Here is a 26,518-nt window from a genome sequence, read left to right as displayed (position 1 = left end):
GAAAGTTTCTTTTTTGACATTTTTGACCTAATATTGACATTAAGACATGTCAGTCTATTGCATACATTGGCAACTCAAAGAAACACAACGACAAAGTTAAGCTTCATTTAACAAACCAAATAGCTTTCAACTGTGTTTGATATAATGGTAAGTGGTTTTCTAGGACCAAATTAGCAATTTAGCATGATTACTCAAGGATAAGGTGTTGGAGTGATGGCTGCTGGAAATGGGGCCTGTCTAGATTTGATCAAAAATTTATTTTTTCAAATAGTGATGGTGCTGTTTTTTTTACATCAGTAATGTCCTGACTATACTTTGTGATCAGCTGAATGCCACTTTGGTGAATTAAAGAACCAATTTCCTTCCAAAACAGCAAAATCTGTTCCAAATTTTTGGCCACCAGTGTATATACTGTGTGTGTATATATATATATACTGTGTGTGTATATATATATATATACTGTGTGTGTGTATATATATATATATATATTGCATTTCTCATAGCTGCTTGTCTCAAATGCGGTTGCTTTCAGGGAGCAGATTGTATTCTCTTGCTATGCGCAACCACAGCAGATGGACACAACTTCCACTCTTGTTCGATCTACAATTTAGACATACTTTAATGTTCACAATGTGAAGCTACTTCCCTAGTTCACCATTTAACCATTTATTGAAACTAATTTAGAATTATTCAGGAATCGTCATGTTCATACTCAGAATTCAGCACCATGGTGTTTTTTTTTCTCTTCCATAAGCATGAACAACGTCAACAGTAGTCACATGTAAAAAGGTAAGCCAATTATGAGAGAGGTGATTTTCATAAAGGCATCTTAAAGATGCAGTACAAAAAACAGCTTGTTTAAACGGTCACAGAGAGGATGGAAAATGTTTTCGGTGCAAAAAACTTTAACACTGTAGATGGACTTAAAATTAAATGCTATGAAACTGTAAAACATGGCTCATTTAAGGCAACCAAATATGATCAGAACACTTGAAGGAAGTGGTTTGTCTCAAGAGGTTGTTTCTGGGAGGGCTGTAAGCTCACTGGAGCTGTGATGGATGAGGCGTACAGCTGGATCAAGGATGGTATGGGGCGGAGAGACGCGGAATGAAGATCGACAGGGAGAGAGGGATGAGGTGGATGAAGGTAAGCCGTACCTGTCCAAGGATCCCCCCCATCATGCTCCATATGGCTTGGCCCTCGGTCCTCAGCTGGCCATTGACATTCTGCAGGTCCTCCAGAGACTCACACAGCTGTGGCAGATAAAACCGCAGCAAGGCGGGAGATAAGATAAGACAAGGACAAGTTGGGCAGCTCTGTCTATTACAACACACACACACACACAAGTACAAGCCCATAGGCATAAACAAACCTGTGATGATTTGAATGGTCAATGCACTTGTAGACACTAAAAAAAACCATGTTGATTTTGAGTGAACAATAAACAACACATGAAAAAAAAAATGTCATTCCAAACCCTAATGAGGACTGAGGCTGTCAAGCTCGAAAATGACAAACACCTTAAAAGTAAAATAAAAGTGGTCCATTCGACTTGTGTGCTATATTTAAAGTCTTCTGACGTTACACAACAGTGATAATGTGAAGAAAAGACCGAAATTTAAGTTATTCACCAAAAAGCTTGACATCCACCCTAGCTCTCTCAAACTAGTTTATAAGAGAAGTAGTGTGATTTGTGAACAACTCGTTCTTTTGACAATTAGTCAATTACTTCTGTTTTTCAAAACTGGTCTGAATGATTCATTTATGAAAGAGATAGCTCTGGTTTTGAGTTCAGTTCACAGTTCACTCACTTCTGAATGGCTTCAGTAGACTTGCAATGTAGTGTACAAATTGTATGGATCATTTATGATTTTTGTCAATTTGGAGCTTTACAGACACAGTCCTCATTCACTTGCACTATATGGAAAAGTTTGGCCATGATATTCTTCAAAATATCTAAGTAAAATATTACATTTCTGGGTGAAATATTCCTTTAACAGATATAGAGCCCAAGCACACCATGAAATACTTCAAGATGGCATTACACTACCTGTGTCTACATCTCTCTTTCTCACATACACACACACACACCGCTGTAGCATTTCGCTGTGCAGGGGCCACTCTCAGCTCCAGACAGTAGATAAGAGTCAGGCAGGCGTTTGATAAAGACGATGATGAGAGGAAACAGTGAAGAGGTGAAGTTATTACGGGTGTGTGAGACGAAACTACAGAGAGCTGCCTCTTATCTCCACTGTCTCTGAAGATGAGGCTTCTTCGTGGGGATCTTGAGCTAACATTTAAAACCGGCTCCTCTCCACACATACTCCAGATTAATACTTGTGGCTCAGTGGGGTCTTCCACATTATATTACATCAATTTATATACTTAAATATCATTAATCTAATAGATTTCACAATCACTTGATTAATGACAAGGTTTAAATACATATATATTATGCAGAATAAAAATAAAAAATGGCCTAGAGTTTTATTTAAAATGTGTAGGAGGACTCTAAGGGCCTTTTCACTTAATAGCTTTTGGTGCAGACCCGAGTTCATGTGTTGCCAGGGTTTGGTTTGTATGAAATCTGTTTCTGAACTCAGGTGTGTACTAAGGAACCACACACATTTGAGTCTGGGGGCGTATTACAGAAAGATCCTAACTTTAGAATCCTATCTTATCTGTTTGGTAACCATTGCAATTTCAGTTAGGATCTCATTTATGGCAAAAGCTATTACAGAATAACATTTCCAAGTGCGTTATCTCATCTTAACTACAGTTAGGATTTGCTTCTGTAATATGAATTTGTGAAAAATCCTAACTTGACTGATCAGATCTTAACTTAAGACTTTAGATAGGATGTTTTCTGTAATATGCCCCTAGGGGTACATCTCTGCTTATTTTGAGCAATCCGGACTATAATGCATTTCTAATTGCTCGGGGTTCCCATAGATTTTGACCAAAGAATTTTCATGACTTTAAGGTATTTGTGATGGATAAGGATATATATATATACAGTTGCAATCAAAATTATTCAACCCCCCTAACCAGCAATACATTCTGGTGATGTGAATTAAAACACATCAACTAAAACCTCAGTAAACAGTCAAAGTAAGTTTTTAATACACATTTGAGTGATTTTGAGAACAAAGAGTTCAGTTTACCCAAATTTTAAAATAAAAAATAACTAATTCTCTCCACAAATGTCATGTAAACAATATTCAACCCCCAAAGTCAATCATTTGTGGAGCATCCTTTATCTTTAATAACAGCAAATAAATGTTTCAGGTAAGTGTTCTCAAGCTTCGGACACCTCTCTATTAGAATTTTTACATATTTCTCATGAGCAAAAGCTTCCAGCTCATTGACATTCTTTGGTTTCTGTGCTGCCACTGCTTCCTTGAAATCCCAACAAAGGTTTGCAATGGAATTTTAATGATGGACTGAAAGGGCCCTTTAATAACATTCCACGACCTATCCCTGAACCAGATTTTGGACAACTTGGATGTATCCTTGGTGTTATTGTCTTGCTGGAAAGTCCAGTGATCACCGAGCTTCAATTTACACACTGAAGGCATCACATTTTTCATGCCAAAATTCACATTCAGCCGTTTCCTGCAGCTGCAAAACACCCCCATAACAGGACTGAACCACCTCCATGCTTGACTGTGGGGATGGTGTCGTTCTTGTCATCACCTTCTCATCTTACTCCAGACATACTACTGACCCATGGGTCTAAAACTCATTTTCAGTTTAGAGACATTCATCTATAAAACCTTCTTCCAGGACTCCACAGGTCTTTCCTAATTACTTCTTGAATATTCAAGTCAACATTTCCCTTGGTGAAGTTTTGCTTTCTTCCACACCCCAAGAAGGTTGCTGTTGTACCATATTTAAAAAATGTATGAATGGTGCTGCCAACTTTGTCTACTGGAAATTGAAGTGCCTTGGAAATGTACTTTTAGCCATGACCTTTCTTGTGTAATGAAATGATCTCCTCTATTAGTTTTTGAGACAGCTTATATTTAATTGCATTTTTTGCAAAGAAATACATTTTTGCTTACAACGCTAAATTTAAATTTTAAAATTTAAATAACTGCCATTGCAGATTGATGACTTAATTTTGTTTTAAAACAATTACTTGTGTAGCCTTACATATTTAAGAAACAGCTACATGCAATAGTTATGTTATATACATGCAATATAATTATGACATGGCTGTATTTTTTAAAATTCCTGCTATTTAGAAATATTAGGTTATATATTCACACTATGACTTTGAATGTGTCACTCAACTGATATAGATGTAAAGTTTAAAAATTCTGGGTCATCAGAAAAGCTTACCTTTGTAAATCCTTACTGTCTTGAGGGGGTTGAATAATTTCGATTGCAACTGTATATATGTGTATATATATATATATATATATATATATATATATATATATATATATATATATATATATATATATATATATATTATATACACACAGCATATTCACTATATTAATTTACATGACTTTCCAGACCTGAAAATCTAAAATTTTTAATTATCGGATATTTTCAGATTTTCCATGACCATGAGAATCCTGATAGCTGCACATCTCCGAATAATTTATTTCTTCGAAAAGCTTCCATTTGCATTTCTTGCAACTCATCCGTGACTGATGGACACAAGTACTGTTCTTTGCGTATTACATTTCACAGTAAGACCAAAGGGACAAAAACATGAATAAAAAAGGGAAGCAAACAACACTTTTCATTTGTCAAAGTCGTTACCTAGCTACTGTGGTAAAGGGTAAAAACAACTGAAAAACTATGCAACACTCCATATAATTCAGCATTATTAGACTTAATTTCCATATGACTCAAACCACTGCCTTCAACACAACTTTTAAGGATAGGCAGTGAGCTTTCCGCTGATGCTGATTTTCTCGGCATCTCTCTCCGAGGCCGGCGTTGTGCTAATGCATGTTAAGTGCCGTAATTAACACCACACACTCCATTAATAACGCTTAATACATGCAGCGCAGAAAGACTGGATGCCACATTAACTTTTCCAACGTCCTCTCTTCGCTTTCATTCTATTCCTCATTGGGTCAGATGAGAAAACAGTACCCACATCTACTTCAAGAGATCATGTTTAGGAGCAGTGACGGAAGAAAGCAAATAAAAAACACAGCACAGAATGCTACTCTTATGTTGTTGCTATACAGGATCACTGTTATTATTCCTCTCTGCAGTTGGTGTGCACAGTGGCGTGTCCAGACTGGGGTGGCCTATGTGGGGCACAGACTCATTCATGTGTGGGATGAAGAAGTAACTCAACATCCCTGATAGTGATGTCATAAAATATCTATATATTGATTATTAATCGGCATGTTATTTTATTGAAAATTTTAGCCGACATTTAAATTAGAAGCCTAATTTGCATGCTTTCAATTCACTGCCAGTTGCATTCCATTCAATGAAGTGTGACGTAATAGCTTTGGGAGACCACAAGGGGGCGTAATAACATTTACCGAAGCTGGTTGTGACATGAACAAGGCATTACACACACATTACGAGCTGATGGCAGTCCAAAGTTACGAAGGTTTTTGAACTTCTTCAAGAATCAACAAAGCGACGTTGATGAGTTTGCAGGTTAGTGTATGAAACTGGTGTAACTGCAAACTGAACAATTAAAAAATTTTTATTATGAAATTTCCCTGTATGTAGTACTGAATAGTTGTCATTCAAGCTGTCAAACCACAAAAAGACATACTTTTAACTGAAAATACATTGTGTAGGCTTTATGAAAGATACTTATAAACAACATATCATCCAGTAATGACTAAAGTAAGTAATTTATGTCCTTCGACAATGATTTGTGTTGAATTTAATGTAAAACGATGCAAGCTGAGTTCCGTGGTGCAGCAGAATTTCTTAACAGCCTCCGGAGACAGCCAGCCCGCGGTGTGTGCATACCTTCATAGGAAATAATTGTTTAAAATTTTAGAATGCGTCATGTCGTCCGTCAGATGCGTCTGGTGCTCAACCTACTTTAATTAACCCTGCTGCTCACACTTTACCAAAGTTGTGTTGAGAAATATGTTTGAAAGACAAAGACTATTGTGCAACAAGCAGCCCTATTTATATCTGAAAAACTTCTGATTATCAGTGCATGAAAACAGCATCGATCCCAAGCCGAGTCCTTGGTAATAATAATAATATGTATATTTTCAGGAATTTCAAGCCATATTTAATTTCGGAAAACTGTACGCAGTGTTTCCCCCAAGTCCATCGATTGTCTGTAATTTCTTGACACTGCTTCACGCTCCAATTTAAACCAACAAGGTTCAACCTGGTTTTATTGAAGGCCCGCCTCTGACTTGGGGAAGTACAGTTTAGAATTTGGGGTGGCACCTGGGGTTGCCAATCAAATTATAGGTGTGACTAGGGCCAGCCCATCTGAACACGCCGCTAGTCTCGCACAATGTAGCTTGAAAGGAGATTTCAATGTTGCATAGCAAAAGGTAAGATTGAAGCATACTTGGTGTTATTTAGTAGCTGTGCAGAATCTATTCCGCAAGCTCTTGAGATACAACTCCAGCAGTGTGTTGTTATTTCCTGGTGTGCGTGCCTCTGCTTAAGCACCAATGGTGAAAACAAGTCTGCTTCGGACAAGCGCTAATGTACAAAACAGATGTTTCTGAGAGCCTGGAGTATCAACAGTATACAAACCTTATCATACTCCATATGCAGCTTCTCCTGCTCACTCTCCAGCTTGTCTTTGAGGTTCTTCTGTTCCACAATGTTGTCTTGGATCTGAATCATCCTCATGTTCCGCTCTGAATACAAATAGACATGAAAAAATCAATACTGAGATTGCTATCTGTGTACAGCAAAAGGTATATCAAAGAAAGATTGAGGGAGAAAGTACAACCCCAATTCCGAAAAAGTTGGGACAGTATGAAAAATGCTATTAAAAACAAAAATGAGTGATTTGTAAATTATATTCACCCTTCGCTATATTGAAAGCACTACAACTACACATTATATGATGTTTTACCCTGTGAATTTCATCTTTTTTTTTTTTTTTTATGTACAGAAATTTCAAATTAGATGATTGCATCACGCGCCAAAAAAGTTAGTACAGTCAAGTGTTTACCACTGTGAAACATCACCATTTCTTCTAATAACACTTATTAAGCATTTGGGCACTAAAGACACAAGTTTGTTAAGTTTAGAAAGTGGAATTTTCCCCCATTCATCCATTATGTAGGTCTTTAGCTGCACAATTGTACGGGGTCTTCGTTGCCGTATGGTGTGCTTCATAATGCGCAACACATTCTCATTTGGAGACAGGTCAGGACTGCAGGCAGGCCAATCTAGCACCCACACTCTCTGCTTACACAGTCATGCACTTGTTTTTCATACTGTCCCAACTTTTTCAGAATTGGGGATGTAGTAAAAAAGAGGAGTGCTGGGAGAAAGCAAGGAAGAGACAGGGAGAAAAAATTGACTGATAGAGGATAGGCCTCCTGCTGGAACCTAATGGAGTGTGTGCCCAAGGTTACTCCACACATCTGCTCTTAGCATCACTCATTTGGAGGGCAAGTGCCTAGCTGCAAGGCTACAGAGTGGGATGTATGTCTTGCACTCACTGTCTGATACCGCCTGCTGCTCTGCGGTAAGATTCAAGTGTGTCAGGGACAGTAAGCCTCAGACGTTACAAAAGTATCAGTGCTTGTTTTGTTTTTTTTTCCCGTTAAAGGGTTAGTTCACCCAAAAATACTCATACATGGTTGTTCCAAACCCATTCCAAACTGATAATCTTTCCAAATCAGTGAGCTGTTGACTCAAGAACCACTGTAGCCGTATCATTTGTGAATGAAACATTCTTTTGAGCCAGTTCTTTTTAATGAACCAGTCCAGACTGAACAATTTCTTTATGAATCAGACAGATTTAGTTCTCAAATTCAACTAAATGAATAAATGACTCAGTAGCGGTGGTTCTCAAGCAGCTCACTGGAGGGGAGGATTATTAGTGAATGATGATTTAAATTTTGGTCTGTTCCTCACTCAAACCTATCACATGGCTTCAAAAGACTTTATAATATAGTGCACAATTCATCTGGATTACGTTTATGGTGCTTTTTTGTCCTTTTTAGAGTTTGACCGACATGACAATGGTCATTAGCATGAACTGTTATTATACGGTATGAAAAAGTGCTGGGTTCAGATTAGAGCCCTACCGATATGGGATTTTTGAGACCGATACCGATTTTAGAGAGGGGAAAATTCACCGATTACCGATATGGTGGCCAATATATTTCATTTTTGAGCTGAAATGAAAACCTTTATCACCGATTTTGCACCGATATGCCTATGCAAAGGTACTCAGAAGGCTGATTTCTTAAATATTTTTTATCAAAGAATATTTGACATTATTATTATACATTGTCAACAAATTCTAGAAATGAACACTGAGAAAATAAAGAACAAATAAAAATACAATAAATAGCTTAATAAACATCAGTACTGTATGTTTAGTATAAGTCAATTGCTGACCATTAAAATAAAAAATAAATAAAAATAAAATAAATAGCTAAATAAACATCAGTATTACTGTTTAGTATCAGTCAAATGCTGACCATTTAAATAAAGAATAAATAAAAATAAAATAAATAGCTACATAAACATCAGTATTACTGTTAAGAATCAGTCAAATGCTGACTATATTAATACTGTCGAGTCAAGATAAACAGATAAGCAGTGGTGTTACACCATATTCTGCTAGTTCAGGGGAAACTTTCAATGGTGGAAAACCAGACTTTTAAATATACATTTTATAACTGCAATGACTGGAATTGTTCGGTTGAAGGGGGTACCAAACTGTGAATCCTGAACAAAACAATTTGGTGAATACATGTTTACACATTAGATTCCACTCAGCTGACAACAATAGCCTAGTTTCCATCCACTTTTCACACTATTTTGTTATCGACGGTGAAAATGCATAAATGTTTTTTTGCGAAATTTGCCGTCTTCTGCCTGTTTCCATTCAAATGGCATTTTATCAATAAAAATGGTGTGCATGATGACGTCATGCCTAAAAAAAATACTTTGTCGCATACATTTTGGTTTATTGCAAAAGAAATCTGCCCTTAAGCCGTTTCCATACAGAAATGTGTGTTTATCGCTAATTGTGTACCTTTCGCCTCCCAGATGTCCCTAATTTTTTTACTCCAAAGTTTTGGTAAAATGGGGAGAGTATTGAGACGATTCATTGAAATTAGCCAGCTAACTGTCATTTATTTTCACAAATAAATGCAATCAGAATACGAGGAATTGCAATCAAAAGGAAGCTGTTGCCCTTCTGATAGGACTGTAATATTGGTCCTGATGTTGCACCTCTCGCAGGTTGCCACCGGTTCCGACCCTAAAGCGAATCGTCATGGCCCTGTTCAAGCTGGCAACCTGCACCAAGTAATGGGGAAATTTTCAGTCTTAGTATAAGGACCATCCATCCATATGTATATGCTGTGTGCACAGCTATTAAAGAAAAACTGATGCAGTGTAATATCAGGTTTTACATATGATACATTCCTGATATTCAATAGGCTATTTTGAACAATCATATAATCTAAAGCATCGCCATCTCAACTGCATTATGTCACGCATATTTGTCCAGCAACTTTTAATGACCAACTGAACTTGATTGTCATCTAAAATTAATTTTAGCATCATAATGCAATTTACATTTTCTGAAGAAGCTCAGCAAATGCAATCCGAGGTAAAGAGGGTTAGATTTAAAACATTTAAAAGTTTTAAAATGTTCAAAAGCTCGTTTTCTGAAAGTGAACACATTGGACAAATAGTTCTGATAGTTTATAGTCTTGAAGTGTAGAAAATGTCATTCAGCCGACTTTATTCATCTACAGAACAGGGTACGGCTAATTTAAGTTTGTGTAAAGAAAAGGCATATATAGGTCTAAAAATATAAATGTTTTCGTTTGGTAATTTATTTTTTTAATTTAATGCATTTTTCGTTTGGTAATTTATTTAATTTAATACAGGAAATTTTGCCAGCATTTTTTCAAAAGTAAGCTAAACAATAATTTAATAGAATTGGCTGTTAGTGTTCCAAAAAAGCACACTGAAGCTTTTCTTCTAGTATTGTGTATTTATTTTTAATTTAAAATCTCTTTGTGCACAGAAATGATATGTTTTCTGTATTGTGGGCTAATTCCGTGACTGCCATCTATTATTTTGAATGGTGTGGAAAAGCAACTTTAATAAATAAACGGACGTCTACCGCAATTAAATTAATCGCAAAGAGTGATTATTCATTTGTTCTCCGTGCACTTGTCGATGTGCATGTCTTGATACGAGATATTTGTGTTGGCACTCCTAGAAGTGTCATGTTTGCAGATCGGATCTTTATCAGATCAATCCATAATCACGTACAATAAATTGGCTTGTATGGATGTATACCTTGTTGTCATGATAAACACAGGCTAATGATTGAGGTAAATTCTGTCATTTTACACTACATTTTTGCGTTAATGCCAATTTTCTCGACAAAAAGTGTTTCCAGACCAGTTTTTCGCGACATTTGATGCATCAACATAGAGTTTATGTGCTATACTTAAACGGAATAATATTATGTCGACACTTGTGAAATTTTAGTGATAATTTGAGTTTCCATCAGCTTTATTTTGATGCGCTGACATTTTTTTCGCAAAAAATCCTTGGATGGAAACGTAGTTACTGAAAGTAGCTACGTTATTAGCTAGTTAGGTATAAGCTCGTTGTCATGGAGAGTAAAAGACAGACGTTGTTTATTTTACTTTCCAGCACTGTGTCTCACCAACTACGTAACAACATAGCATGAAATCAACACTCAGACACAATCCACCCCTGCACCATTGTCTGCTGAGCTGCAAAAAGATGCTTTCTTACCTTTCAATCTGCTAACAGACATGAGTGACATGGTTGTCAGGGACAAGGTTAATGTTATATTAGTTATATTGAAAAGGGAAAATGATGGGGTCATTGTTTATTAAGTTTCCAATATGTATTTCACAAACTAGTTAACTTACCGACACACAGCTGAACTCCGCCCTGTCTGCAGAGCTACGGTCAGCTCAGAGTCAGCTCTGTAAACAATGGAGTCAGAGCGCACTCTGCTGGACAAACTATGCTATGACACAAATTCTAAAGCACTGTTTTCTGCATTATATGTTCTGAAAAATTTGGTTAAATATACGCCGATACCGATATATCGGTAAAAGGCTAATATCAGCCAATAGTATCGGTCGGCCGATATATCGGTTGAGCACTAGTTCAGATTATACAAAATTCTACTTTTGTGTTTATTAGAAGAAAAAAAATTACAGCATGGGTTTGGAATGACATCAGGAAACTATTCTTTAATTTTTGGCTGAAATGAAGTAAAAATATCAGAAGTGGATTCAGGATTGTTGATTTTTCAATATAAATAACTAATTTCTAGTAACGTACACTATGCTGTCATGGTCAAAATTCACTTTGGAACATTAGGAACATTAAATTACTAAAGCCAAAACAATCAATGGCAAGTATAAGTCTGGAAACTCATACCCAGGTAGTAGTTAACAAAGTCTGCAGTGAGGGCGGGTTGTTTATGTTTACGGCGACCATCCATGCTTGCGCTGGTATCAGACGTGTCCACAGGGAAGATGTCTGTGCTGATACCCATGAGCTCGGCTTTACGCATGAGCTTACGAATGGCTGAAGCACTGGAAGTGAGTGGACGGGGAAGCTTCTCTCGGGGCACCCATGCCTGCGGTCGAGTGTTTCGAGACAGCTCTGCCTTCGCCCTGTACTGCTGGAGTCGTGTGGTGATTCGAGCCTGTAGGTCAGGAAATTACAGAGATTAAAGAATACATTTTAGCATACAGATGGACAAGCAAAAGATGCTGTTTTGGGGACATGTATGTTAAAATACAGCCTAAAAGCAAATGATAGACATAGGCAATTAAAGGGATAAATGTTTGTGATAACTAAAAAGATACAACTAATCTCCATCTCACAATGCACGACCACAGATCGTTCATGGTCCGTCTGATGCATATAGCACACAAAAAATGACAAAAGCGGTCTCAAATCTGATCGGCTGGCTGCTACGTGAGTCAGTCCGCACTGAATTTTATCAGTCTTTTTATCAGTGATCAACCAGTTACAAGGATACAACAATGAACGCTTCATGGCGTCCAATAATTCAAATATACTCAAGGAAAACTGTATACTCTGCTTTAATTGCAGAGTTTTACCTATAAAATAGTTGGTATGTATAACATTTTAAATGCGGAAATCCTGAACACAAAGTCAGCATACACCATCTACAAATTCCTTGTTGTTCTGCTAAGAGTTTTGCTTAGAATGTTTCATTATTTGAAAAAAACCACCACTTTGTTGGCATTATATAAATTTCAGATTGATCTGACCCTAAATATCAAATGATAAAATAAACTGTGGGCAGCTTTTAGGCAGCATAAGCTACAATGTGGACCAGACTTTATTTTCAATAATCAATGTCTAAGATAGAGCCACAAGAAGAGCATCTTGAGACATGCTTCCAGAACAGACTACCAAGGGCTGTGAAGGCTTCAGGATAGACTACTGGCTCTGACCTGAGCTTCAGGTGTGAGCTGCTTCTCTCTCTCTTGCAAGGACACTTTGCAGTAGGACTGCAGGGCCAGGTAGTTTTTCCTTTTCCATTTCCTGTCAAAACGGTCTGCATGCTGCTTGCAGTAAGCAAAGAAAGGATCGGCAATGTCCTGTGGGGGAAAAAAATGGATCATGACTTCAGACACAGATCCACAATAGACCTCATTTAAATCTTGAATCCTTGATTGAATGATTCAAAACAAAAAGGACAGGTCAGCAATGAATTAAGGCTGATGTGTCATCAACAAATCTAAAAATAAAAACATATAGATGGTGGAAGTGGTGTGGTGTAGTGGTTAAGGTTCACAGCTGGTAACCGGAAGGTTGCTGACTCAGTCCCCAAAAGAAATCATAAGTCTTTGAAAAAGGCACTTAAAGGTGTTGTAAGCGATTTTAGCCATTCTAGAATTTCCACAAGATGAGCCATTGGATTAGCCACGCCACCTCTTTCTAAAACCCCGCACACCAAAGATACCAAATGAGCTTTATTGAGACAGACATCAAGCAGAAACGGTTGCCAAAAAGAACAGCAGCAAAATAGTACCCTCAAATGGCAGAGTAACATGGCATAAAAATGGCATTAAGCCACAATAATTCTCTGCAACTACAATACTATGAGAACGCGCAAAACGATATTTTTCAGGAAGTAGGACATTTTTTTTTTTGCATACCTTTCCATGAAAAAAATAAAAATAAAAATCACTTACAGCACCTTTAACCCCTGGTTGCTCCAGAGGGATCATCTCAATAATAAGTTCACAACAGCATTCTATGGCGACTTCTTATCAAAGCTGTGGCAACAAATTCGACCGGCCCTGGTTAAGTGGCAATAAATTAAATATTCTATTCTATAAAAAAAAGAAAGATTCCACATGTATGACTGTTTGGATGACTGATCAACCTGGGCATCACATTCTTTATTTGGCTCTCCTTAAAAAAATTCAACAAATTATTAAACGTGACCGAGAGCACAACAAAATTGTTTTCAGTGATTATTCCCCTGTCTATTGATTTAAGGTGAACTATGTAATTTTTGGGATGCTAAAATATGTTCTCCTATCCCAGTTTAATAAACAACTATAAGTAATCATTCATAGGTTGATTTAGAAGAACATTGCTCTGTTTTTTTTATTTTTTATTTTAGCATACCGACCAACCTAACACAGCAACACTGGCTCAACCAATGGCTTAAATATTCAGTGAGACTTACTGTATGACAGAAGGGGGGGTGTTCAGGAAACATTACTTTTTGCTAATCAGTTTGGTGCTTCTAATGATGCAGAAATTACATACTTCACCTTTAAAACAAATGCACATGTCTGTCTTGTCTAAGTATTATAAAATAATCTTGTGTAGAATGAGGTCTAAATGTGGTCAGACAGGATAACCAAATAAACTTCAATTTGGAGTAGAATATATTTTAACATATAGTATATTTACTTTTTACATGACATTAAGGTTGCAGAAGGGTTTAAGCCTTTAAGAACACAATCTCTGGCTGATATGATTCAGGTATTCAAGTATTTTCAATCTTCTCAAAGACCTTATTATTGTCCCCGCATTACAATTGCTCTAGATTTTATTTTGTGTGCTTGTGCACTCTCACACCTGATAATTATAATGTATGATTTCATTATAGGTGGATATAGGAGTATCTTCTGAAATGCAGGCTCTCACTTTCTGGCTGGTGTGATAATGATGCCCACCGTTCCAGACTTCTATAGAACATCGGTGTCTGTGCATTCTCCGATAACTGTGACAAATAGTTGGCCACAAAAAGACTGTAAAAATTCCCCTCCCTTTTAAAGGACAAGTACATTTTGCAGAGACTGTTGGAGCTGAAGCTGGGGAGGGGGAGACAATGACTGATGTAAGGCTGGCGGGAATTTTCCAGAAGTGGAAGGGAAATGCAGGTTTGCCTTTCTCAGAAACAGCCTTGTACAGAAAGGGAGGGAGCCTTAGAACAATGTGAGGCTATACTGTTTCAGCAGTTTCACATCTCTGCAGCTGAGACGTTAGCAGCAAAATTATCTTTTGAGCCAGTGTTATCTTCATTAAAGAAATTGTTAAGAAATGAAAATTTTGTCAAAATGTACTCACCCATATGTCGTTCAAAACCTATTACTTATTTTCTTAAGAGGAACACAAAAGGAAATGTTTTAAAGGCGCACTCATTAACTTGTGTCATCTTGGATTTACACTGACACCTAGCGGCTTGGATGCAGCATCATTTAAAATCAATAGTTTTCAGTTTCAGATGCCATTGTAGAAATGTAGTATTCACAGTCAGCCATGATTACTTTAATCAGTGAGTGAAAGTGTCAAATAACAGGACGGTTACTGAGATTAAGCGAGTAGTATTTGGCTGGTCATGCGATTCTAATATGGCAGCTCGGATCCTTGTGCGGACCCTTTCCATGTAGAATAAAACAGCTTTTATAAGGTCTTCATTTTAATGTGAGTGGTCACGATTTCCTACATATATTGCTTAATTAAATTCATGTCTTTAGGAGTTAAACTTTATTAATGATGAAAAAATTACTGAGTGCACCTTTAATGAATATCCTTGTCTGCCTTTTCATTGCAATAGCAGTTAATAGTGCTCAATTTAAAGCATAAAAAGGGACTCAAAATTGTCATAGAAGTTGTGTCGACTTAACGTGAGAACTTGCGTTGTTGATAGCATACATGATTTGAAAGGCATGAGGTTGAGTAAATGACAAAATATTTGTTATTTTTGGATGAACTATTCCTTTAAGGAATATTAAAACAAAAACTAAATGAAAACATGTTTGTAAAAAAAAAAAAAAAAAACATCATTGGAAAAATTTAAATGCATTTCCATGACTCCAAAACTAACACAATTTAAATACAAAAATACCATAAATTCATACATTATATTATATTATAACCTTTACATTATTTGAAACCTTAACAAGTCATCTTCATTAAACATGTAAATTCCACTAGATAACAATAGAACTAAATGGCCCTGAGAATGTTACCACAGGTAAACACTTAAATTAAATCAGTTAACACGGCGGGCCCGTGAGTAAAAAAAAAAAAAGTCCAAATATTATTAACTACAGTCTTGATCAACAAAAAATAGGTATCATTTGAAAGCTTATAAGCTGTACTTTTCAATGCAAGTAGGCATTATGACCAAAACTGAACAAGTGCTTAGAAATTTTCAGACAAATCAGAACTGTTCCGTTTTGATAATTTATAAAATAATTTGCACTGTACATATTATTGCAATCGGTAAAACATCAAACTCATCAAATAGCCATGTGTCATATGTTGTTGGAAAGCTCTCAAAGAGTAGAATACAACAGGTCTAATATAGCAAGTAATAGCTAAGTATTTGTCTTTGACATTTATGTTTCATGTGAAGAGGTGTTGCTTATATGCCACCTTTTTGCTTATTACTTCAAGAAAAATAAACAGAACATAAAATATAACATACCATTGCTTAGAGGACACGATTATCTTTCAAACGAGTCCACACACAAGGTAATCGGATGCATGGATCATTAGATAATTCACAGGAAGCACAATGTGCACACAGCATCTGACTATCTAGCATTTTGCGGTCTCGCTGAAAATATGTTAGCTTTCCTGTATCAGATGACGTCATCGGAAATGATGTAGTGTCATGTAAAGCTAAACCAATCAGATTGGGTTCAGATCGGTGCAAAACTCATTCATATTTGGGCAGAGAGACATGTGACCTGTTACTTAAGGCCACCAGGAGATGGTGCCAAATACATGACACATGACTATGTTTACATGCACTAATTTTCGTCAGTCTGAATAAATTCAATCCGATTGCAGAATCCGAATGTTCTGTTTATATGTCCCCTAAACTTTGCAATCCGATACAAATATTAGTTTACATGTGCATTACATGTATTCCGAACAAATCATCTGGGCATGCGATGAGCATCAGTCGTTGCGTTCTGAAGAAGCAGAGAAAGGCTGAGAAAGTGAGAATGGCACCAAAATCCGTAAGTGACGTTTTTGCTTTGTTGAGATATCTAAAAAAAAATATGCCAGAAAAGCTTTCTTCTTATGTTACTCACTCTACATGGCAAACGAAGAATTACAAGCAGTGTCTAATACCCTGTCTGACTCATGCCCATTCTCCTCTAATATAATCGCAGGCATCTCTAGATGTGAGTACGAAGTAAAGACAGGTGGGTGAGAGTTGTCCTTAAAAGAGTTTACGGATGTGGAATGGAAACAAAATAATAGGGACTTTAAGCAACAGCTGCGGATGGGACGCTATGCAAAAATCACTAAGCAATAATGATGGCGGAATGGAGTATTTAATCATTCAAGAAAAAAAGGTAGGCTATTTAAAACAGCAAGAAAAGGGATGCTTGCAGTGTTAAATAACTGCCAGAAGAAAGGTTTTACTCTTGTACGATATAAATAGCCTACGTCTAAAACCTAGATATAATTATTAATAGGCTATCAATATTATTTGAGGTTTTTTATTCAAAGCCTATAACAGTGTGTAATTTAACATAAGTTTTGAGGAGGATGTTTAGGCTATTTACTGTGTTCACACTGCATCATCTCTTGTAAAACATATTCTAACATTTACTTTCCTAATATGTCACGTACAATCAACTGTCACTATGGCAAAGAAGAAATGCTTTAGAAATTATGGTTACGACGTCAGGAAGTGAGTGAAGTCGCGTACACGCAATGGAACACAGAACGCCATAACCGCACCTGCTGCTTAAAGTCCCTATTGAGAATGACACAATGTTCTTTTTTGCTTTATGTGATGTCATGAAAAAGCATTTGTGCCCTCCAGAATATTCAGTGTGAGCCCGCATACCATTAATAAAGTGTTTTGTCATTACTTTGAATAAATTAGGGTCCCGCGACGAGTATCATGTATAAACATACATACGCACAACTGCTCTGTGCATGAGCGCAAGGTATTTTAGAAACCGATTGAGAAAGTAGTCGGATTCAAACGTTTACATGGCTAATATTTTTCTTTTAAACAAATTATTTTACACCCCTTTCAATCGGATGGAAATTTCATTCAGATCCAGCTCAATCGGATCACTTCTGTGTTTACATGAAGGCTTTTCAATCCGATTGAGCTATCAGTCAGATTATAAAAACGGATTATTTAGTTGCATGTAAACGTGGCTAATGAAGTAGACTCACTCAGTCAAATGGCACTCATTCTGTGAAATCTCATTACTAAAATCGTGTCTGCATGCTATGCAAACCTGTAGTCATTGTTGTGCTTGCATGTGTAATTAGTTTTTATTTACAATTATTATTTTTATATAATTTTATATACAAGTTTTATTTGTTTGGAGTGACTTTTGGACACTTGGAGACATTTTTGTATAACGAGGATAAATTAGATTTGTAATGCTATACATTTTTATTGATTTGTTGTACCAACACAGCATTTTTCTCAGTTATAGTTGACATGATTGGGAACAAAACAAAAGCTATACATTTTTCAGAGCCAGCTTATTTACACCCAGAGATACATAATGTCAACTCAGAAAAATAAGAAAGAAAAAAAAAAAGCTCTTTTTTTTTCTGTGATTTTTCAGCAGTTTCTTAGGCTGAAAGTCTCAGAATTGATCATAATCTATATCATTAAAAAAAAAAAAATGTTTTCTTTTAAAAACACTACTTGTTTTTATTTGTTTGTTTGTTTATTTTTTGTCGAGTTATAAGCCTTTAATTTTGGGTATACCTCTGAAATAGGAAATCTTTTAAAACACCCTCAGAGCTTAAAGGGTTAATGCATTTCAGCAGCCCAAAACCATTAAAACTAATATAAAAACTACATATACTGAAACACTTAAACTAGATTGAAACTAGGAAACACTAAATAAACTAAAACTAACAGTTATAAAAGTGAATACTAACAAAAACTAAAATAAACTGAAAGGACAATGTGAAAATGAAATAGAAGTTAAAACTACATTAGAAATTCAAAACTATAATTACTCTTCTCCGAGCTTTCATCTCCTCACACACATTCACACATGCATACACACATACAAGTTTCACCTCCTCCCTCGGAGGCAGATGGAAGCACAGCCATTTTCCATCATCCACAGAATCGTTTAGGCTTAAGATGTCTCGGTGGATGCTATCAGCCCACTCACCTGTTGATATGAGGCCCTTTGCACAGCTGACTGGATTAAGTGGATTGCTGTGAGTAGGCACTTTTCGCCAGTATTTATCTGCTCTGAACGCCACCATCATGCTTCTGCAACATGGACTGCATATTTGAGCCATGAGGCTGATGGTCTGCGACCACCACGTCCTGGGCTGGGGATTTGTTTGACTGGCTGACCTCGTGCTCATAGCTCTCTATCCTGTGCTTATGTGGATCTGTTTGTGATAAACTCAAACTTAAATTCAAGCGTACATGTTGAAAACCTGTATACACAGCAAAATGGAATCCTAATGAGGTCTATCTCTAAAGGCACTGAATATGATTAACCAGTAGAAGCCTTCTGTATGCTTCTATAGTGAATAAGGACTTAGATTTTGGTTTGTTTCTCACCCAAAGCAATTGTATTTCTTCAGAAGGCATGGATCAAACCACTTGAGTCTCTTAAGGGATTAAGAGAAAGCAGTTTAACCCACCTAGGTTTCTCCCAGAAAACGCAGCTCATGTGGTCATGTAAACACATAAGTGGCGTTGTTACAGGTTTTTGAAGAGTGCCCATGTGTGTGAACAGACCAGATAACAAACATCATAGGTTGAAGCCCAACGGGGCCTGGGTAGCTCAGCGAGTAAAGACGCTGACTACTACACCTGGAGTCGCGAGTTTGAATCCAGGGCGTGCTGAGTCACTCCATCCAGGTCTCCTAAGCTACCAAATTGGCCCAGTTGCTAGGGAGGGTAGAGTCACACGGGGTAACCTCCTTGTGGTCACCATAATGTGATTTGCTCTCGGTTGGGCGCGTGGTGAGTTGTGCGTGGATGCCACAGAGAACAGCGTGAAGCCTCCACACACCCTACGTCTCCACGGTAACGTGCTCAACAAGCCACATGATAAGATGTGTGGATTGACGGTCTCAGACGCGGAGGCAACTGAGATTCGTCCTCTGCCACCCGGATTGAGGCAAGTCACTATGTCACCACGAGGACTTAGAGCGCATTGGGAATTGGGCATTCCAAATTGGGGAGAAAAAGGGGAGAAAAGAAAAAAAAAAGAAAAAAAGAATGGAGCCCTACAACAAGTCAACAAAGTGGAAAGAATTCAACATTTCTGGGAGTACAGTGGGAAAAGCACATACACTATAAACTGTACCCATTTATATACATCAATGTAAAATATCGACGGTCCCTCACGTTCACATATATGGGCTCCTACACTGGGGGAATCCCAGAGTTTTACATGAGAGGGAAACCCCACTATTGCAACGCAATTCTGCTGCAGGTTGCAATAGAAAGTTAAGAAAACAAACACATCAACAACAATAAAATAGTGAAGCCTTCCTCGGATACCATGTTTGTTATTGCTGCTGCTGAGAAAGCTGCTTACTGACCGAGCCGCATGTATACGGGAGTAAAGAGTACGGCGCTTATACAGTACATGTAAACTGGAATGCTACTGTAACAAGAAGGAGGGCGTGGACGGGCCGGGCCATGAGGATGCACGCCCGGCGCTGAATCGTCCTAATCAGCCGGGAGGGGGATAAGGACCAGCCGGAGAAGCCAGTTAGAGAGAGAGATGCACGAAGCTGTGTGTGTGCATCTTTGTTTGTTTTGCAGTTTATGTTATGTTTGATTAAAATTTTCCGTTGACTGTTCAGCTGGTTCCCACCTCCTCCTTGCCCATATTAGGAACCTCGTTACAGCTACTTTCTCATAATACGCCACTTTCTCGCAATAAGCCGGTTGCTGGTGTCCGTGATCATGTAGTCAATGACAAACTCAGAGCAGCTTAAGTGCTATTTTAACAGAGCCAGATTGCTCACATTGCAGGATAAGACAAAGACCCCTGGGACAACAAACACAGTCCTCACAAAAAGCTTTCATTAGATTAATAATGAAGTAACACAGCAAATGTCTGTCACAGATTTGAGCCAATTATCAACGTAAAACTAACTAAATGAGCTTATTCTACTTTTACTTGATGCATGCAAAAATATTTTAGATTTGTAGATCAATACAGACGATGTAAATTCAAGTATTTCCATAGTATTCATTATCTACTGGATAATATAAAAAAAAAATTGAAAAGCTGCGAGTAGAGTGTGGAACTAACAAAAGGGGGAGGTAATTGTTAAATGCCAAGAGGAAGTGGTTATCAACCAATACCATACAGTATATCGGCCGATTATTCGGCCTGGCTGATTCATCACTAGTCATTGATTCTGGCAGTCTACATTAACATACAGTACTATAAGGTTGCACCTTTGGATTATTTCAGAGAGTACCTAGAAAAATTGGGGCAAGCTAACATTTTCAGGGTTATGGTAAACCAGATCATCTTATACAACTTTGATATTCCCTTTGAAAAGCATTTCTGAGAAAATTTAGAAAACCAATGTGAGAATAACAGGCAAAAAGACTGAAAATGTAGAATGAGCACATATGGCCAAGTAGTCTGATTACATAAGATGGATAAGAGTTGCTTGTTCACATAAATTTTGGCCTTATGCGATGAGACCAATCCATTCTAAAGCACAGACTGAAGGAACACTACGCATTAGAAAGCTGGTATCGCAAGTCTGTGACTGATCTGTTGAGACTATGGAGAAGCAGTGTGGATCAGATGGAACATCAAATAAGTTCAGATCAAAGAGGACGCCTGCATAACCTGATCATACCACTGACCTCTTCAGCAGCAGCCTCAGAGAGCAACCCTTCCCTCTGAGCACACGTCACATGGAAAAACGAGCGACACATTCCAGCATCACAGCTGATGCAGACGCCTGTGCGGGCAAAACGTACGTCTTCACACAAACTGCACTCCTGCAAAAGATAAACCCAAACAGGTCATTATAATGTCATTATATTATAACTGATTTAAATACGTCACCAAGGTAATGTTATCTAGCTGGCAATATTTTACCACCCCAGGGCCAATCAACGGCGGTGAATGGTGTTGTACGGTGGTTGGAGGGCAGGGGAGGTGGTGTGCCAAAATTACATGTTTATTGTCAATCAAACTTTAAAAAGTACGGCATTGAACACAAAATAAAAATTAAACCCTTTGTAAAATTACACAAAATAGCCAAAATTTCAAATACAAAACTTTTTGCATTGGTTTAACTTTTCTGTCTGTTGTTGCACCACACAACAACAACAGACTATATGTCAGTAACATGTACAAATCAATGGCTAAAAATATTCAAGATTGTCAGATTCTGTTAATATTGCTAAACTCCAATATTTAACACGACTATCTATCACTAAAGCCGGACAATAAATAAATAGTTCAGTCATTCCTTATGCTTTTTAATTTTTTTGACAGCAAAAAAAGCAACATTGTCCAGTTTTTGTGAGGATCTCACTTGAGTTATGTTGTTTCTAGCTGCACTGAATACACGTCCAGAACGCGGTGTTAATCTAGTCAACGAAATTACTGACAAAAATGTTTCAGGTGTTGTTTAATTCCGTTAACAAAGACAGTATCATGAGGATAATTTTAACCATTTTAATTAAAACATTGTTGACATAAATATGACGAGAAATAAACAAGACTGCAAGATGCTGCCAGTAAATTAACAAGGTTTCCGAAGAAAACAAACCTTGTTGAATAAAACGTTGTTTATTCAAATGATCCAGTCATAGTATTGTGAGGATTTTTCCTGTCTAAACTACGTGTGTTGAGATGAAAGCGCTGATCCCCGGTAAAATGAAAGCACTTTTGTAATCACCTATTTTCATACACATCATACAGTAGGTACACCGATCAGCCACAACATTAAAACCACCTGCCTAATATTGTGTAGGTCCCCCTCGTGCCACCAAAACAGCGCCAACCATTCTGAGATGCAGGTTGGCGCTGTTTTGGTGGCACGAGGGGGACCTACACCACCTATTCTTCTCACCACAATTGTACAGAGCGGTTATCTGAGTTACCGTAGACTTTGTCACTTCGAACCAATCTGGCCATTCTCTGTTGACCTCTCTCATCAACAAGGCATGTCTGTCCACAAAACTGCCACTCACTGGATGTTTTTTGTTTTTGGCACCATTCGGAGTAAATTCTAGAGACTGTTGTGTGTAAAAATCCCAGGAGATCAGCAGTTACAGAAATACTCAAACCAGCCCATCTGGCACCAACAATCATGCCACGGTCAAAATCACTGAGATCACATTTTTTCCTCATTCTGATGGTTGATGTGAACATTAACTGAAGCTCCTTACCCGTATCTGCCTGATTTTATGCACTGCACTGCTGCCACATGATTGGCTGATTAGATAATCGCATAGATGATTGTTGGTGCCAGACGGCTGGTTTGAGTATTTCTGCAGCCGCTGATCTCCTGGGATTTTCACGCAAAACAGTCTCTAGAATTTAGAGAAGTGTGAAGAATAGCATCTAAGAATGCTATTCTGAGATGCAGGTTGGCGCTGTTTTGGTGGCACGTGGGGGACCTACACAATATTAGGCAGGTGGTTTTAATGTTGTGGCTGATCAGTGTACATACAGTATATAGGAGATTAATTAGCAATCAACAGTATAAATATAATATTACAACTTAGGTCTGCAATGATTCAACAGAAGCAAATGCACAACGGAGCTTGACTTTTAGATAGAGCGCATAAACGGGCACGAGCCCTTTCTTTCACATTCTTCTTATGTTGTGAATACACTGTTGCCATTAAAATGTGCTATGTATGGAAGCCGCGGAGTGCCAATTAAAAAAGAATGAAGACATAAATTATACATTTTTGAAAATAAAAACGTGGATAAATCAATTTATAAATGGACAAATAGACACATATAAATGTTTATTTAATTCATGTTTAAAAAGGTAATTATATTTAACAATAAAATTGTGCATTAATAAATCATGTATTTAATTAATGCTTAAAATGCAATTAAATGTAACAATAAAATAGCACATTAATAAGTCATTTTTAAATGCACCTTTTAAATTGGCAATTGCTTTTCTTCATTCATTTGCCAGTTGCTTTTCTTCATCTATTTGCCAATGGCTTTTCTTTTTCGTTTTACTTTGGCTTTTCTTTTGCCATTTGCCAATTGCTTTTCTTTACAATCTTGACAATTCTTGACAATCAAGTTTAAAAATGCCATTGGACAGTTGACACGTGGGAGCAACTAATGAACTTTCAACTCAGTTTAAGACACACCCCATCTCCCACGTCCCACTCGAAGGAGATGTAAGATGGCAGGAGGTAGGTTCAAGATCCGGCAGCCGCTGCAGCCAGGAGGTTCGGCGGCTTTCTCCAGCAGTTTGGTACCTTAACGGCTCCCTTCCATTGTGCACACTTGAGGAGAGCCACGCTCAGCATTTAACAGCAGCAGTGACAAGAGACCATTAACTTCTGATACACTTCGCATCCAATGACAGGCCATCTTATATCTCCTTCGAATGGGACGTGGGAGAGGGGGTGTACCATAAAACTGAGTTGATAGTTCATTGGTTGCTCCCACACGTCAACTGTCCAATGGCATTTTTAAACTCGATTGTCAAATGGATAAAGAAAAGCAATTAGCCAATGGAAAAAGGAAAACCAAAGTAAAAAAATAAAAGAAAAGCCATTGGCAAATAGATGAAGAAAAGCAATTGTCAAATGGAAAAAGAAAAGCCAAAGTAAAACGAAAAATAAAAGCCATTGGCAAATGCTTATTTTAAATGCAATTTAAAAGGTGCATTTAAAAATGACTTATTAATGTGCTTTATTGTTACATTTAATTGCATTTTAAACATGAATTAAATATATGATTTATTAATGCACAATTTTATTGTTAAATATAATTACATTTTTAAATGTGAATTAAATAAACACATTTAAATATGTCTATTTATTTGTCCAATTATAAATTGGTTTATTCAGGTTTTTATTTTCAAATTAATAGATTGATCATTTATTTCTTCATGATTTTTTAATCAGCACTCCACGGCTTCCATAGCTACAGTATAAGCACAAAATCAAGTCTCTAAAAAAAAGTAAAATGAATACGTGCCTAGGATGAAGAATTCACAACACCATTTCTAAGTATTTAATACTATACTAAACTCATTATGCCATTATTTCAGGACTTTATTTAACGTTTTTGCAAGGTGTTTTATGAAAACTTGATATATTGACGTCACGTGCTTAACCGCAGGTGGCACTCTACCACAGTCATGGTGATGCTAGCAGCCCTATGGTCCAACCAGCAGAAAAAAAAATTTTTTGTTGAGCCCTGAAACACAAGAACTGCTTTCTGAATGCTTGTTTATTTCCATTAAGCAACATCAGGGTGTTAAGTGTCTAATAGCTTACCGATGTGCTTCACAATCATGATAATGAGAACACAGACTTTTTCTTGGCTTTGGTGACTTCAGGTTTCCTTACTTACGTACTTTTAACTTGACGTTATTGCTATTGTCGCAAAGTCAAGCAAGGTAAACCGAAAGTTGACTTCGTAACAGAGCTTAGATATAAGAAATTATTTAAACACCATTCTAACAATCCTGCAGTCATTTACTGTATAGTTCTATATTTAAGATAAGCTGGACAACGAGGCTCTAAAAGCCAATTTGACTTTCTCCAATTACTGGAATTCAAAATTAAAATAATAATAGCCTTTCTCTAGGAGTAATTTCTTTTCACATGTACAGCACAAACCATTAAAGAAAGCCTTTCAAGTGCTTCTAAAGTAATTTGCTTCCCAGTAAAAGGAACCTCTTCTGACTTACTGACACATGAAATAATGAGCAAATGTCAAAATGTCTTCAGTCGACAGAAATTCTTGGGAGGGTTGTTAAAGATGCCCTTTGCTCAGAAAACAATGTCAGCATTTCACTTTTTTTTTTCCTTTTTTTTTTTTGGAAAGCAAATTTCATTTGTTTTTGTTTTTTTAAATAATGCCTCAGGATCATCATAAAAAGTTATTACTAGAATCCATATGTATACATTTTATTCGAATACACAACTCCAATTGTAGTAGTTAATATTAGGATATTAGGTCTTCTTGAGGTAAGTTGTATTTTACTCTTACAATGTGTTATGTGCTAGAATTGAGTTAATATTAAGATAGTTACAAAGTTATAAGGTGTGTTATAACTGTTTGCACTTGCCTTGGCTCCGTACTTTGAGTAGTTCATTTCTGTGAGTGTTACTGGCCGCAGTTTGTCGATATCTCCGAAAGCGACCCCTGGAACGTAAAGGGCACACACCACGTGCACCCACCTTTGACAGAGCATAGAGTAAAATTATATAGTTTTACCACAGTGTAGTTTGTTAACCTACATTTCTTTAATAAAATAATTAGATCAGAGGTTAGGAACTGTTCCTAAGATACTTTAATTCATAAGCTGAATAACAGAACTTATAATTGATTCAATTAATTTAATTCAGGGCTCCAATATATGAAGGACAAAGCAGTATACGTATAGTTAATGGTATCCTAAAACATACTGCTATTCATACTGTATAAATACCTCCAGTACCCTTGATATTTCAGAAGAGGAATTCATCAATTGCAGGTTTAAATGTACTCTAACTTGACCATTTGGTGTGACAGAATTTCAAATGCAGACATTGGGAAGGAGAATCCGAAGTCCAATATAAAGATATCCATCTCTGGTGAGCGTACGCGCCACACTTTAATTTGCTGTGTTTTTCATG

General features: G+C 37.1%; 1 protein-coding gene across 4 annotated transcripts in view; it reads right to left on the bottom strand.

Moving 5' to 3' along the window:
- LOC127425322 (PHD finger protein 14) overlaps window positions 1-26,518 on the bottom strand; it is a 145,305-nt gene that overhangs the window by 89,360 nt on the left and 29,427 nt on the right. For all 4 annotated transcript variants that reach the window (XM_051671172.1, XM_051671174.1, XM_051671173.1 and 1 more), the window contains exons 6-11: window positions 25,969-26,080; window positions 21,542-21,679; window positions 12,657-12,803; window positions 11,605-11,875; window positions 6,721-6,827; window positions 1,158-1,253 (exon numbers count right to left, since the gene is read on the bottom strand). In XM_051671172.1, coding sequence (XP_051527132.1) covers window positions 1,158-1,253; window positions 6,721-6,827; window positions 11,605-11,875; window positions 12,657-12,803; window positions 21,542-21,679; window positions 25,969-26,080 — 871 coding nt within the window. The remainder of the gene's footprint in view (window positions 1-1,157; window positions 1,254-6,720; window positions 6,828-11,604; window positions 11,876-12,656; window positions 12,804-21,541; window positions 21,680-25,968; window positions 26,081-26,518) is intronic.

The sequence above is a fragment of the Myxocyprinus asiaticus genome, chromosome 34, assembly GCF_019703515.2.
Source record: "Myxocyprinus asiaticus isolate MX2 ecotype Aquarium Trade chromosome 34, UBuf_Myxa_2, whole genome shotgun sequence".
Lineage (NCBI taxonomy): Eukaryota > Metazoa > Chordata > Actinopteri > Cypriniformes > Catostomidae > Myxocyprinus > Myxocyprinus asiaticus.
Note: the sequence above shows the minus strand (reverse complement) of the source record. Positions and strands in the feature narration are given on the sequence as shown.